At 35.6% G+C, this 16,765-nt stretch overlaps 1 protein-coding gene across 1 annotated transcript in view; it reads left to right on the top strand.

Annotated features, from left to right (window-relative positions):
* The window catches only part of ADAMTS20 (ADAM metallopeptidase with thrombospondin type 1 motif 20), a 209,463-nt gene that overhangs the window by 121,411 nt on the left and 71,287 nt on the right, over positions 1-16,765 (top strand). Inside the window, exon 28 of the mRNA XM_022572419.3 lies at positions 43-219. Within this exon, the coding sequence (XP_022428127.2) occupies positions 43-219 (177 nt within the window). The remainder of the gene's footprint in view (positions 1-42; positions 220-16,765) is intronic.

Genomic DNA, 16,765 nt, shown 5'->3' with positions numbered 1-16,765 from the left:
TTTTTGAAGCCACATAGTTTTGATTTTTCTTCTTATTTTTAGTGTACACAAACATGTGGAGGAGGAATAAAATCACGATTCGTAATATGTCTATTTCCCAATGGCCAAATGTCACGAGAGCAAAACTGTGAAATCTTAAACAAGCCACCTAGTGTGGTACAATGTCATGTGCATGCTTGCCCTGATGATGTATCATGGCATCGGGGACCATGGAAATCGGTACGATAGTATTCTTATTTTTATCCTTCTGTTTCGTTTTGTTTTTCTATGTTCCTTTTACTTTAATTTCCTCTCTTCATAAATTGTGATGCACATATTTTATCTTCTGATGTTTTTTAAAGTAGACCATTGGCCCTCTTGGCTTGATAGTTTGAAAGAAGAATCATTCAATTTCAAGTACTGTAATATATATGTATATATATATATATAATAGTTTTATATGTATTTATTTTTTTATAAGTGAATTTTGAACCGTAGCACTATTCTAATGGCAGTATCTTTCTCCAGTACACCTTTGGCTTGCCCACAAATTAATTGGAAATATTTTACTATTTACATTTGTGCATAATGTTAACATTGTGCTTATAACAATGGCGAGTTAAGGCTGTGTCTTGTTTGAGTATATAACTGTTTGTGGCTTTTGTCTGTCAATGTCCAATAACTGATCTAAAAGCAAGTAACATTCTTGTTTTTATCATTGTTAAACTTAGTATTTTGTTTGGAAATGTGAAAATATTGTATTAAAAAATATAGAGAAATTTACTTACACAAAGTAAATTAATTGTTTATAGTTTGTCACATACATCATGGAAAAGTATGATTTATATAGTAGTTTATAAGAATATTCATTTCTTCCACTGTGTGGAGTTACTGTGTTTTGAACTGTTTTAATTTTTTATTTTTTTTGGAGCCATAGACAAAATTCATAAATATTTATGAATGATTAATTTCCTCTAGTATTTTTCAAATACCAGGCTTTGAAGAATAATTAATATATAAATATATTGAAATTAGCATTTTGGTCACTCTTGATATTTTAAATCATGAACAACTAAGTATACTTCTCTCAGGTGAAAAACTGATTGGAGTCTATAATCTATTTATAATTAAATTTATAAAGTTAAACAGTTCTTTATTTGGAAAATAATTATAACTCTGTTTTTATATCCAACCCTGATGTGTACACTTGTTTTACTTCACCCAAGTCAAAGCTTTATGATGAAATGTAAACCTGTTTCAATTCATGCTATTTGAAGAACAGGTCAAGTTCCAGTTCAGGCTGAAATTCATCTTTAGAGTCAGTGTGACTGATACAAAACAACAGAACATTTTAACTTTATAGGAGGATCTTAAAGTTAAATGGCTGCATTAGAAGTAGAGAGTCATTACTTTTCAGGAACTAACAAAAAACGTATTTTGCTATGGAAAGCATTCACATATTTACTTAATAAAATGTTCACTGACCATCTGCTATATCCTAGGTACTGTGCTACAGGAATAATAAAGACATATTTCTTACCCCTATGGAGTTTACAGTTTAGTTGGAGAGATGTGAAATACTGTAGGAACTCACTATAAAGATATTTTTTGTTAGTCATTTTCGATTGGAAATTCACTTTCTCCTTACTATATCTCTGTTACATTTTCTTTCATTTTATTGGTTTAATTTGCAAGCCTAGTTCTTAATAAGACTTAATCCATAGATTGCCTTCTTGGAATTTTGCCTCAATTAGGAAAGCAGACACAAAGGTTTTATTTTCCCCACTCGTTCATGAATTCATTAATTCACGAAGCATTAGACATTTCCTTATGTCTCCTGCTTTGTGCTAGATATTGAAGTCCCTAAAATTAAGTGCTTTTGAATCAGATTTTCTATTTCAGGGGTCAGCAAACTATGAAATCTGGCCCATTGCCTATTTTTGTAAATAAGTTTTATTGGAACACAGTCATGCACAACTTTTTATGTATTATCTATGGCTGCTTTTGCACTACAAAGCAGAGTTCATTAGTTGCAATAGAGACTGGCCCTCAAAGCCTGAAATATTTACTATTTGGTCCTTTCTGGGGAAAGCTTGTTGACTCCTGTTCTATTTAATAACATTATAAAACTTTTAAAATTTAATGTAAAATGTACTTAAAGTTATAGCATATTAGAATTGCAAATATTCATTTGGGGTCAGTTTTAGATGTTTTTGATCCTTTAACATTTTAAAATACCTTAATGTTTATCAATCTTCTCTACATATTCACTTTAATATTCACATAATTTTTCCCCAGCTTTATTGAGATATATATGGTCATATTGTATAAGTTTAAGGTGTACAACATCACACAATATTTCTTGTATTGGAATAATATCTAATACTACATTCCAATATATTTGTGTCATGTTATTTTTTTGTATGTAAATGATGTCATAAGTGAAAAACCTGAATGTTCATTAAAGACTCTGTGTAGATGTAACTTTTTTCAACCTCACAAAAAACAAATGACCAAGAAAACAATAACCACAAATTAAAAAATATAAGACAGAAATATAAAAGTCTTCAATTATTTAATACATGTCTGTTCCACAAAGGAGTTCATTGACTAATTCAGTCTTTGCACTAGGAAAGAACTGTAATTTTTTTGATAAATTGAAGATAAAAATTTAAAAGTCACAGTAGATGTATATATCAGAATTTTTATAAACTTTATTTATTAACTTTTTATAGGTATAAAGTAAATATATATCATTAGAGTACCTGGATTTCTTATTATATGAAGAATTTTATTCCTTAAATTAGCCTTTTATATTAAAAGGGTTTAAGTGATCTGAAGTTTTCTTGTTAAAACCAGATATAACCCTTTACCTCTTTCAGTGTTGTTACATATTAGCCAAATTTCAGAATACCTCTAATTAACATATCAGGTTGATATTCTTTCATGTATAACTTTAATTTCAGATCCTATTTACTAGGTTAGAAAATTAAGAAATGTATGTGTATGTATATATATACGTGTGTGTGTGTATATATATATACACACATATATGAATGACATGAAATCTTAAACACTTTTCATTTTAAAGCAAAATTAAAATACCAAGTGCTAAATCATTAAAATGTAACTAGGAAAAAAGTTGTAAATATACATTTAAATTTTCTCCATGTTGGAAACCTTGTGTTGTAATAATTTATAAGCATGATTAAAGAAAGTAATAAATAAATCTTAACGTCTGTCTGTTAATTTAATGACTGCATTTTTGTGATTAGTCAATGTGAAATGCTTGTATTTTAACCCTTGCTTATTAATGATGTGTTGTGGCTTTGTGCTTTGCATAATTCACATGTATGTCATATTTTCATTCCTTGGATCAATACCTAAAATGTTTTAAGTCACTGAACAGATCCTGTATTATAATGAATGCCTCTTTTCTTTTGATGTATTTTTCTTAAATAACAAATTGTTAATTTTTCTTATTAAACATTTAATTGTTGAATAGTATATGTTTTCATAATTTTACTGAGTATATGTATAAGCTACTGCTATTTTTCAGATAATCCTATTAGAAACTAACATTGGTATTTAAAAATAAGATTTATTGTTGACTATCAATTTTTAAATACTAGAAGTTTTAATATTCTTTTCATATATTATAAATAATGAATACAAATTTGTGATGTAAGCAAATTTATTTAGTAAGTTAACAATAGATGTGCTCTTGCCCAGGGTAGTCTTTAAAAGATGAGTAAAAGTTTTATTTTTCCTTTATATTGTAAGGGACACTACATGTAACATAAACTATTCTAGCAAATGCTCTTTAAATAAATTTATATTAACTTATCTTTATTTCCCCCAAACCTCATTTAAGTGACTTATTTTCCTAGAATATTCCTACATAAAATGAATATTTTTTATTCCCTACATAAAATGAATTCATGTTTGGTTAGAAAATGATGTGTATTCCATTGTGTTCTGGGGTTAATAATGATCACACAGAGGTAAAGAGAGTACTTTTCCCATTCAAGATTGTTTTTTCCTCTAAAAATGAGAAAATTATTTTTTAAAAAGGAAAGCTTGATACTTGAACCCTCTTGATGCTAGTCCTTTTCCCCAAGTGTCTCTTTTTAAAATAATACCCTCCTGTAGCCTTGTGTTAAAATATATATATATGTGTATATAGAGAGAGAGAGAGCACTAAATTTCTAATATGATACAACAGAATGCGACAAATAGAGGCGCTTTCAGAAATGAGCATGGGGTAGCCGTACACACCTAGTAAATCTGCAGTTTGTCAATTTAACAGTTTTGTGTAACAAAAGAACACTGAGGGACTGAGCAGAGGGGTCAGGCAGCCTCTTAAACTGTGGCTCCCACTCAAGGTGGAATGTACTCGGGAAGGAACTTGTTACTGGCTCCACTGCTCCTAAGACCAGAATCAGCCAGGGGAACAAAATGTGTGGGGAAATGGTTTCAAGAAACTGTCAATTCTTTGTAAAGTGGAGTGTTCAGTAAAACAATTTATAGTAATCAGTTATTTTCGTAAATTTGGAAAAGATACATGCAAGTATAGCAACAGACTGGTAACCTATTTTATTTCCAATTTATCATAGAAATCTGTTGAAATAATGTTTCCATTTATTATATTGCCATATCATTCTATGGTACATTCATCAGCTCTCCCCCAAATTATGAGCATCCCCTACATGTTCGGCATTGTGTTAGTCACTAGACGTAAATCAGGCACAGTCCTTGTGTACAAGGAGTTTGCAGTTTAGTGGTGAAGGTACCAGATAAATAGATGATCAGAAGCAGAATGGGATTCCTATCTTATTTCAGTAACAACTTTGTGATTTATAATATTGAAGACTCATAATATCGGGTGCTCAATAGATTATAATTATCCAAGAATTGGTAATAAGAATTGTATTTGAAAGCATAGTAATTATTCCAGTAGATCCTTCTAGAAAGCCTTAACTAGAAGGAGGTATTCCATTATAACCTGGCTAGAGATGAGTGGCGTCCAAGTCTCTGTGCTAGAAGAATAGGTTAGTTTTTGCCTAATCACAGCATCTTTTTCTTTTGTCTGTGTGTGTGCATAAATTTCATGAATCACCGAAAGGGAGAATGTAGACTGATTTATAGTTTGCCCTAGATATGATGCTTTGAAAATAATTTTGGAGATATAAATGGACCTTGCAGGTTTGAAATGTGTGACTTAGGAAAAATTTAAGGAGATAATCTAATGATGAGAATGTAAAAAAACATACTTGTAAGTGTGTTTGGTTGAGTGAAGTTAGAATGTAGAGTTTAAAATAACTCTAAAAAACATGTCAACGTGAAATGGTGATACTGCTATATTTTTCTTTATATGAAGAAAATGGATGGTCATGTTTCCATTGTAATTCTATTTTCCCAGACATAATGCTTCAGAATGTTTAAGAATTTCTGGAAATAGATTTTTAGATGTTTTAGAAGAACAGTCTCAGTATTCTACAATATCTATGTGCTGTATGAGATATACAGGCATTGTTAATATTAGTGCATTTATTAGATCCCTAATTTTTTGTTATAATTTTGTGTCAACTTTCGGTAGACTGAAAATCAGATTTTAGTTCCTATATAATTACAACAGAGTCAAACATTAACACTTTAAAGAGTCTATTTGACATTTTCTAGACAATTTCTAATTTTTAATTATACATACATTTCTCAGTAAAATATTTTGATCACATACCCTTATATATTATTATATATCTATACATTGCAAGCATAAACTAATATATAAATGTGATTTATAGAACATATAAATTTAAAAGGATAAGATGAATATTAAATATATTTTTAATTTTATGGATAATAAAGTTTTTCTCTCAGTGAACTATTATTGTACTCATCTCATGTTTAAAAAGTGGTAGAATGTTTCATTAGTTTGAAAATCTTGTTTTAGTACCGTTAGAGCAATTCAAAAGTCTGGTTTATTCCAATATGTGATTTCAGTAGCTTCCATAGCTGAAAAAATTACTTTGCTAAATGCATACCTCCATATAGCAAAGTTTATCACTGGATGTTCCTGTTATAAACTAGTCATTGATTTTAAATCATTGGATCATACCAGTTATTTTAAAAAATTTTATTGAAAATTGACGAATTTCCATTTTCCATTCTGTCATTTGCTTCTTGAAAAGTACTGGAAGGGGTTTTATCTTTATATTTTAACAAATACTCGGGTTTTTTTGGTTTTTTTTTTTATTGGAGTATAATTGCTTTACAATGGTGTTAGTTTCAGCTTCACAACAAAATGAGTCAGTTACATATATACATATGTTCCCATATCTCTTCCCTCTTGCGTCTCCCTCCCTCCCACCCTCCCTATCCCACCCCTCCAGGCGGTCACAAAGCACCGAGCTGATCTCCCTGTGCTATGCGGCTGCGTCCCACTAGCTATCTACCTTACGTTTGGTAGTGTATATATGTCCATGCCTCTCTCTTGCTTTGTCACAGTTTACCCTTCCCCCTCCCCATAGCCTCAAGTCCATTCTCTAGTAAGTCTGTGTCTTTATTCCTGTTTCACCCCTAGGTTTTTCATGACATTTTTTTTTCTTAAATTCCATATATTTGTGTTAGCATATGGTATTTGTCTTTCTCTTTCTGACTTACTTCACTCTGTATGACAGACTCTAGGTCTATCCACCTCATTAAATTAGCTCAATTTCGTTTCTTTTTATGGCTGAGTAATATTCCATTGTATATATGTGCCACATCTTCTTTATCCATTCATCCGATGATGGACACTTAGGTTGTTTCCATCTCTGGGCTATTGTAAATAGAGCTGCAATGAACATTTTGGTACATGACTCTTTTTGAATTATGGTTTTCTCAGGGTATGTGCCCAGTAGTGGGATTGCTGGGTCATATGGTAGTTCTATTTGTAGTTTTTTAAGGAACCTCCATACTGTTCTCCACAGTGGCTGTATCAATTTACATTCCCACCAACAGTGTAAGAGGGTTCCCTTTTCTCCACACCCTCTCCAGCATTTATTGTTTCTAGATTTTTTGATGTTGACCATTCTGACTGGTGTGAGATGATATCTCATTGTAGTTTTGATTTGTATTTCTCTAATGATTAGTGATGTTGAGCATTCTTTCATGTGTTTGTTGGCAGTCTGTATATCTTCTCTGGAGAAATGTCTATTTAGGTCTTCTGCCCATTTTTGGATTGGGTTGTTTGTTTTTTTGTTATTGAGCTGCATGAGCTGCTTATAAATTTTGGAGATTAATCCTTTGTGTCAGTTGCTTCATTTGCAAATATTTTCTCCCATTCTGAGGGTTGTCTTTTGGTCTTGTTTATGGTTTCCTTTGCTGCGCAAAAGCTTTGAAGTTTCATTAGGTCCCATTTGTTTATTTTTGTTTTTATTTCCATTTCTCTAGGAGGTGGGTCAAAAAGGACCTTGCTGTGATTTATGTCATAGAGTGTCCTGCCTATGTTTTCCTCTAAGAGTTTGATAGTTTCTGGCCTTACATTTAGGTCTTTAATCCATTTTGAGCTTATTTTTGTGTATGGTGTTAGGGAGTGATTTAATCTCATACTTTTACATGTTGCTGTCCAGTTTTCCCAGCACCACTTATTGAAGAGGCTGTCCTTTCTCCACTGTACATTCCTGCCTCCTTTATCAAAGATAAGGTGACCATATCTTCGTGGGTTTATCTCTGGGCTTTCTATCTAATTCCATTGATCTATATTTCTGTTTTTGTGCCAGTACCATACTGTCGTGATTACTGTAGCTTTGTAGTATAGTCTGAAGTAAGGAAGCCTGATTCCTCCAGCTCCGTTTTTTCGTTCTCAAGATTGCTTTGGCTATTCGGGGTCTTTTGTGTTTCCATACAAATTGTGAAATTTTTTGTTCTAGTTCTGTGAAAAATGCCAGTGGTAGTTTGATAGGGATTGCATTGAATCTGTAGATTGCTTTGGGTAGTAGAGTCATTTTCACAATGTTGATTCTTCCAATCCAAGAACATGGTATATCTCTCCATCTATTTGTATCATCTTTAATTTCTTTCATCAGTGTCTTATAATTTTCTGCATACAGGTCTTTTGTCTCCTTAGGTAGGTTTATTCCTAGATATTTTATTCTTTTTGTTGCAATGGTAAATGGGAGTGTTTTCTTGATTTCACTTTCACATTTTTCATCCTTAGTGTATAGGAATGTCAGAGATTTTTGTGCATTAATTTTGTATCCTGCTACTTTACCAAATTCATTGATTAGCTCTAGTAGTTTTCTGGTAGCATCTTTAGGATTCTCTATGTATAGTATCATGTCATCTGCAAAGAGTGACAGCTTTACTACTTCTTTTCCAATTTGGATTCCTTTTATTTCCTTTTCTTCTCTGATTGCTGTGGCTAAAACTTCCAAAACTATGTTGAATAAGAGTGGTGAGAGTGGGCAACCTTGTCTTGTTCCTGATCTTAGTGGAAATGCTTTCAGTTTTTCACCATTGAGGACGATGTGGGCTGTGGGTTTGTCATATATGGCCTTTATTACGTTGAGGAAAGTTCCCTCTATGCCTACTTTCTGCAGGGTTTTTATCATAAATGGGTGTTGGATTTTGTCAAAAGCTTTCTCTGCATCTATTGAGATGATCATATGGTTTTTCCTCCTTCAATTTGTTAATATGGTGTATCACGTTGATTGATTTGCGTATATTGAAGAATCCTTGCATTCCTGGAATAAACCCCACTTGTTCATGGTGTATGATCCGTTTAATGTGCTGTTGGATTCTGTTTGCTAGTATTTTGTTGAGGATTTTTGCATCTATGTTCATCAGTGTTATTGGCCTGTAGTTTTCTTTCTTTGTGACATCCTTGTCTGGTTTTGGTATCAGGGTGATGGTGGACTCTTAGAATGAGTTGGGGAGTGTTCCTCCCTCTGCTATATTTTGGAAGAGTTTGAGAAGGATAGGTGTTAGCTCTTCTCTAAATGTTTGATAGAATTCGCCTGTGAAGCCATCTGGTCCTGGTCTTTTGCTTGTTGGAAGATTTTTAATCACAGTTTCAATTTCAGTGCTTGTGATTGGCCTGTTCATATTTTCTATTTCTTCCTGATTGAGTCTTGGCAGGTTGTGCCTTTCTAAGAATTTGTCCATTTCTTCCAGGTTGTCCATTTTATTGGCATAGAGTTGCTTCTCGTAATCTCTCATGATCTTTTGTATTTCTGCAGTGTCAGTTGTTACCTCTCCTTTTTCATTTCTAATTCTATTGATTTCAGTCTTCTCCCTTTTTTTCTTGATGAGTCTGGCTAATGGTTTATCAATTTTGTTTATCCTTTCAAAAACCAGCTTTTCGTTTTATTGATCTTTGCTATCGTTTCCTTCATTTCTTTTTCATTTATTTCTGATCTGATTTTTATGATTTCTTTCCTTCTGCTAACTTTGGGGTTTTTTTGTTGTTCTTTCTCTAGTTGCTTGAGGTGCAAGGTTAGGTTGTTTATTCGAGATGTTTCCTGTTTCTTAAGGTAGGATTGTATTGCTATAAAGTTCCCTCTTAGAACTGCTTTTGCTGCATCCCATAGATTTTGAGTCGTCGTGTCTCCATTGTCATTTGTTTCTAGGCATTTTTTGATTTCCTCTTTGATTTCTTCAGTGATCACTTCGTTATTAAGTAGTGTATTGTTTAGCCTCCATGTGTTTGTATTTTTTACAGATCTTTTCCTGTAATTGATATCTAGTCTCATAGCATTGTGGTCGGAAAAGATACTTGGTACAATTTCAATTTTCTTAAATTTACCAAGGCTTGATTTGTGACCCAAGATATGATCTATCCTGGAGAATGTTCCATGAACACTTGAGAAAAATATGTATTCTGTTGTTTTTGGATGGAATGTCCTATACATATCAATTAAGTCCATCTTGTTTAATGTATCATTTAAAGCTTGTGTCTCCTTATTTATTTTCATTTTGGATGATCTGTCCATTGGTGAAAGTGGGGTGTTAAAGTCCCCTACTATGAATGTGTTACTGTCGATTTCCCCTTTTATGGCTGTTAGTATTTGCCTTATGTATTGAGGTGCTCCTATGATGGGTGCATAAATATTTACAATTGTTATATCTTCTTCTTGGATCGATCCCTTGATCATTATGTAGTGTCCTTCGTTGTCTCTTCTAATAGTCTTTATTTTAAAGTCTATTTTGTCTGATATGAGAATTGCTACTCCAGCTTTCTTTTGGTTTCCATTTGTATGAAATACCTTTTTCCATCCCCTTACTTTCAGTCTGTATGTGTCTCTATGTCTGAAGTGGGTCTCTTGTAGACAGCAAATATATGCCTCTTGTTTTTGTATCCATTCAGCCAATCTGTGTCTTTTGGTGGGAGCATTTAGTCCATTTACATTTAAGGTAATTATCGATATGTATGTTCCCATTTCCATTTTCTTAATTGTTTTGGGTTCGTTATTGTAGGTCTTTTCCTTCTTTTGTGTTTCTTGCCTAGAGAAGTTCCTTTAGCAGTTGTTGTAGAGCTGGTTGGGTGGTGCTGAACTCTCTCAGCTTTTGCTTGTCTGTAAAGGTTTTAATTTCTCCATCAAATCTGAATGAGATCCTTGCTGGGTAGAGTAATCTTGGTTGCAGGTTTTTCTCCTTCAACACTTTCAATATGTCCTGCCACTCCCTTCTGGCTTGCAGAGTTTCTGCTGAGAGATCAGCTGTTAACCTTATGGGGATTCCCTTGTGTGCTATTTGTTGTTTTTCCCTTGCTGCTTTTAATATGCTTTCTTTGTATTTAATTTTTGACAGTTTGATTAAATGTGTCTTGGCATATTTCTCCTTGGATTTATCCTGTATGGGACTCTCCGTGCATCCTGGACTTGATTAACTATTTCCTTTCCCATATTAGGGAAGTTTTCAACTATAATCTCTTCAAATATTTTCTCAGTCCCTTTTTCTCTTCTTCTTCTGGAACCCCTATAATTCGAATGTTGGTGCGTTTAATGTTGTCCCAGAGGTCTCTGAGACTGTCCTCAGTTTTTTTCATTCTTTTTTCTTTATTCTGCTCTGCATTAGTTATTTCCACTATTTTATCTTCCAGGTCGCTTATCCGTTCTTCTGTCTCAGTTATTCTGCTATTGATCCCATCTAGAGTATTCTTTCATTTCATTTATTGTGTTGTTCATCATTGTTTCTTTCATCTTTAGTTCTTCTAGGTCCTTGTTAACTGTTTCTTGCATTTTGTTTATTCTATTTCCAAGATTTTGGATCATCTTTAATATCATTATTCTGAATTCTTTTTCAGGTAGACTGCCTATTTCCTCTTCATTTGTTAGGTCTGGTGGGTTTTTATCTTGCTCCTTCATCTGCTGTGTGTTTTTCTGTCTTTTCATTTTGCTTATCTTACTGTGTTTGGGGTCTCTTTTTTGCAGGCTGAAGGTTCATAGTTCCTGTTGTTTTTAGTGTCTGTCCCCAGTGGCTAAGGTTGGTTCAGTGGGTTGTGTAGGCTTCCTGGTGGAGGGGACTAGTGCCTGTGTTCTGGTGGATGAGGCTGGATCTTGTCTTTCTGGTGGCCAGGCCCATGTCTGGTGGTGTGTTTTGGGGTGTCTGTAGAATTATTATGATTTTGGGCAGCCTTTCTGCTAATGGGTGGGGTTGTGTTCCTGTCTTGCTAGTTGTTTGGCATAGGATGTCCAGCACTGTATCTTGCTGGTCGTTGAGTGAAGCTGGGTGCTGGCGTTGAGATGGAGATCTCTGGGAGATATTCGCCGTTTGATATTATGTGCAGCTGGGAGGTCTCTTGTGGACCAGTGTCCTGAAGTTGGCTCTCCCACCTCAGAGGCACAGCACTAACTCCTGGCTGCAGCACCAAGAGCCTTTCATCCACACGGCTCCTTAATTTGGGATGATTCGTTGTCTATTCATGTATTCCACAGATGCAGGGTACATCAAGTTGATTGTGGAGCTTTAATCCGCTGCTTCTGAGGCTGCTGGGAGAGATTTCCCTTTCTCTTCTTTGTTCTCACAGCTCCCAGGGGCTCAGCTTTGGATTTGGCCCCGCCTGTGCGTGTAGGTCGCCAGAGGGCGTCTGTTCTTTGCTCAGACAGGACGGGGTTTAAAGAGCCGCTGCTTCGGAGGCTCTGGCTCACTCAGGCCGGGGGTAGGGAGGGTCACGGAGTGCGGGGCGGGCCTGCGGCGGCAGAGGCCGGCATGACGTTGCCAGCCTGAGGCGCGCCGTGCGTTCTCCCGGGGGAGTTGTCCCTGGATCCCGGGACCCTGGCAGCGGCGGGCTGCATAGGCTCCCCGGAAGGGGGGTGTGGATAGTGACCTGTGTTCGCACACAGGCTTCTTGGTGACGGCAGCAGCGGCCTTAGCGTCTCATGTCTGTCTCTGGGGTCCGCACTTTTAGCCGCGGCTCGCGCCGGTCTCTGGAGCTCCTTTAAGCAGCGTTCTTAATCCCCTCTCCTCGCGCACCAGGAAATAGAGAAGAAAAAGTCTCTTGCCTCTTCGGCAGGTCCAGACTTTTCCCCGGACTCCCTCCCGGCTAGCCGCGGTGCACTAACGCCCTGCAGGCTGTGTTCACGCCGCCAACCCCAGTCCTCTCCCGGCCCTCCAACTGAAGCCGGAGCGTCAGCTCCCAGCCCCGCCCGCCCCGGCGGGTGAGCAGACAAGCCTCTCGGGCTGGTGAATGCCGGTCGGCCCTGATCCTCTGCGCTGGAATCTCTCCGCTTTGCCCTCCGCACCCCTGTTGCTGTGCTCTCCTCCGTGGCTTCGAAGCTCCCCCACTCTGCCACCCGCAGTCTCCGCCCGCGAAAGGGCTTCCTAGTGTGTGGACACTTTTCCTCCTTCACAGCTCCCTCCCGCTGGTGCAGGACCCGTCCCTATCCTTTTGTCTCTGTTTATTTTTTTCTTTTGCCCTAACCAGGTTAGTGGGGGGTTTCTTGCCTTTTGGGAGGTCTGAGGTCTTCTGCCAGCGTTCAGTAGGTGCTCTGTAGGAGTTGTTCCACGTGTAGATGTATTTCTGGTGTATCTGTGGGGAGGAAGGTGATCTCCGCGTCTTACTCTTCCGCCATCTTCCCCAACAAATACTGTTAAAACAGTGAAACTTTGAAAGATCTGGAAGCAATTTAAACATATTAGAAAATCTTGCTCCAAAGTTTTAAAAATACACTGGAGAATTTTTATCGTTGGCATACTTATGGTAACAAAGTCCCATAACACTAGAAACACTTCCAAACATTTCAAAATGTTCTCTCCTTAGAAGGATTTTCCAAAAGCAGTTGCTTTCTCATCCAGTCTTAAATGTTTCCTTTATCTTAAAGGAGAGATTATAAGTCTATTTGTTTAAGTGACAGGTATAACATTTAAATCCTTATCATAGAAAACATCAGCAAATTTGGAACAAGCCTCTTTTCATAATAGAAAAATTAGTAATTCATCTTCATGATCCCATTTGGTAATTTGAACACAATCGGCAAAACTCTGTGGCTTAAAACTGAAAAACCAGCAGGAGCAGTGTGTCGTGGCACTCATCTGATTACAGTGTTATGAGTTGGTACGTGTGCTGTAATCTGTTCATCTTCCTACGTGGGTGTGTGGGAGGTGTGGTGGGTACACTGAAAGTGAGTGGCAAGTGATGATCTCCCTGCCAGGATACCTAATGTATTATATGCATTACATATCAGGCTGACATATAACCCCATATAGTAAAGCTTATTTTCTTACTTTAGATGAAAACAAATGTGAACAGAGACTATTAAAAAATGTTTTTGGTGCTCCATTGAATCACCTTGCCTCTGAGATATACCTGAGACTTCACGGTTCAGTAACATCTCTAAAACCTTATAGGTTACACAGTAAAGATTGGAATTACGTAATTTGTTTTCATAGACACCATCATGTGCTTCTTGGTTGCACTCCCCTACCCACATGATTGGGTAAACTTAAACTCACCAATGTACCTAAATCTAGTAGGCTATATCTAGGAAGTTACTCTATCATGTCCTATTGTGATATGACCTTTGTACTAAAACCCTGCTATCATATAATATGCATTATATGACATTCATATATTTGTGAAAGTTAAATGATGTATTACAAAGTTTTTGGTAGATCACATAAATTCTTCTCTATCAGTTGTAACTGAGCTCTAAGGTGATCCTCTAAGACTGCTCTGAGCTATTTTCAATCTCCCTGAACTTTTGACATTTTGCAGTTGTGACCCAGGGAAACTCAGAGACTTTGGAGGTAACTATGAAGGGAATGGTGGCCACTGAGCTCCCCAAAATTAATCCCCATCAATCCATTCAAGATTATTAAGAGCCCATCTATAACAGGCACTGGACTAAGAAAGCTAAAGATGAATAAGAATGGCATACTGTACTCAAGGGACAGTCCAGGGGAAAATAAATATATACACAAATCACAAGGCAGAAATGGATGTCATGGAAAGTCAGAAAATGTGCATCCAGTTGGAGAAACGTAAGGCTTTATGAAGAAGGCATAAGCCTTGATGGGTAGATAGGATTTGAGTGGAAAAGGAGGAACCAGGTTGGAGATCACCCTGAGCAAAACCAGAGGCCAGAAAAAGTAGTTATTTGACTAGTGTAGGTTGGTTTGTGAGAGACAAGGGGCAAGAATAAAGTTAGAAATATGAAATATGAATTGAGCCATAGCAAGGAGGACCAATAAGTATCATGCTTAAGAGAATTTAAAAATGGAAAAATTCTTTAAGTTTGTTAAAAAAACATTGAATTTTTTGGAGTGGGAACACAGCAGTGTTTTAGGAAGATTCATAGGCAATTCTCATCATAAATTATAAACACATTGAAAATATCAGAGACTGGAGATGAGAAGTCCAAGAGGGGACTCTTCTAAAAGTTTAGCTGATGATTTAGGGACTGTTCAGTTACTCATCACGTATTTATGGATTACTCACAACACTCAAATTGTAGTGGAGTAGAAGAAGCTGGTAGAGGAGAGATTCATGGGACTATTTTTTGCAAATGGGAGGAGAAGATGTATAAGAGAACATCTTGTCAAGTATTATATTGTCAAGATAATAAAGTTGAGAAAAGTCATGTTGGATAATTTGAGATAAATTAAGGTTGGGCTTGAAGAGAGTAAAAAGTTTGGGCAATGAGTCAAGAATTTACTATGATTACAAACTGCAGATTGAGCGGCCCGTTTGATGGTGTATAACTTAGCTTTGTATTAGTTTCACGTAAGAGAATATAATCTTGACTTCACCAAGAGAAATGTAAATTTTCATTTACCAAAAGAGTTTGAAGCAATATCATTATTCCTAAGCCTACTGAAACTTTTAATAGTAAGTCTATTCTAGATCTTGTGATTAAGAGTTGTGGTGTTAGAATGCCTACGTTTGAGTTAAAACTGCTATTATTTAACTGAGTGACTTTTGGAAAGTTACTGAACATTTCGATAATTTTGTTTCATAGAATATAATAATAGTGCCTACCGAAAGAGGACACTTTTTAGTATTAAATGGACAATGGGTAAAGTGATTAGCACAGGGCCTGTTACTTAAAGACTCAATGTATTTTGCTTTTTATTATCACTTATCCAATAATAACTACTAATTCTCTTTCCTCAAAAAGCTAAAAATCCAAACGCAGTAGATAAGTATAACACATTGAACAATCTGCAACAAGATCTACTGAAGCAAAAATACTCTAGTGTAAGAAAGAAATCAATTCGGACTAGAGTTTGGCTTCTTCTTCAAACTTTTAGGAAATGTGACATTCAGCAATACTTTCAATCATAAAGGTACAATTCAGTGAATTTTAGTGAACACACCTGAGTAGCCAACACCCAGACCAAGAACAGCACGCCAGAAATTTCCCCACATACCCCTTACAATCACTATACCCCCCAGAGCTACCCATATTCAGACATCAAATATCACTGATAAGTCTGCCTGTCTTTGGACTTTATATAAATGGAACTTAGAGAATTTGTTTGTGAGAGTCACAATATGACATTTGTGTGATTCATTCATGTTGCATGTAATTGTAGTTTCTTATTCTAGTACTGTATGAATAAATTTGTTGTGTGAATAAATTAATGAATTTATATGAATATTCTCCAGTTGACAAGCAATTGGAGTTGTTTTTAATTTGTGATATACAAATAATGCTGTTATGAACATCTCTCACACATGTTTTTGGTGAACATGTACATGCACATCTGTTGGGTAGGTAGACAGGAGTTGAATCTTGGTTAATGCTTAGGTTCTGGTTTAGTAAATACTGACAGACAGTTTTCTGAAGGGTTGTATGGGAATTACAGTTGCTCCATATCCTTCCCAACACTTGATATTATCAGACTTCAAAATTTATAATCTTCATGGATTTCTCTTAAGTTATTCATTCAGTAGATATTTACATAGCAGTTAGTGTGTGTTAACGATGGTTGCATAGTACTTGGTGTGGAGGATAAAAACACGAATGTATCATGAAATAGAAGATATTACATATTACAGCTGGATAAAAAAAGACTAAAGCAACAACAAATTAATACATTTAAAGAGATGACTATCATCATTTTTGAGACAAACGTTTCTTTTAATGTGATATTTATTAATAGCAGGAAATATGATTCTAACCTAGTTCCAAAATATAAATAAAAACAATTGAAAATACTGTGACAAGCAGTCAGACTTCTGGGGAAGAGAACTTTGGTGAAATTATTAAAATTGTCAAAAAAAGGCTTGCCCAAAGTAGAACCATTTTTATTTCTAGCCTGTAATTTTTTCAGGGTATAAATATATTCACAAAAGTATTTT

Source organism: Delphinapterus leucas, chromosome 11, assembly GCF_059928025.1.
Source record: "Delphinapterus leucas isolate spDelLeu-1000000601 "Yukka" chromosome 11, BTC_Dleu_Yukka2, whole genome shotgun sequence".
Taxonomy (NCBI): Eukaryota; Metazoa; Chordata; class Mammalia; order Artiodactyla; family Monodontidae; genus Delphinapterus; species Delphinapterus leucas.
Note: the sequence above shows the minus strand (reverse complement) of the source record. Positions and strands in the feature narration are given on the sequence as shown.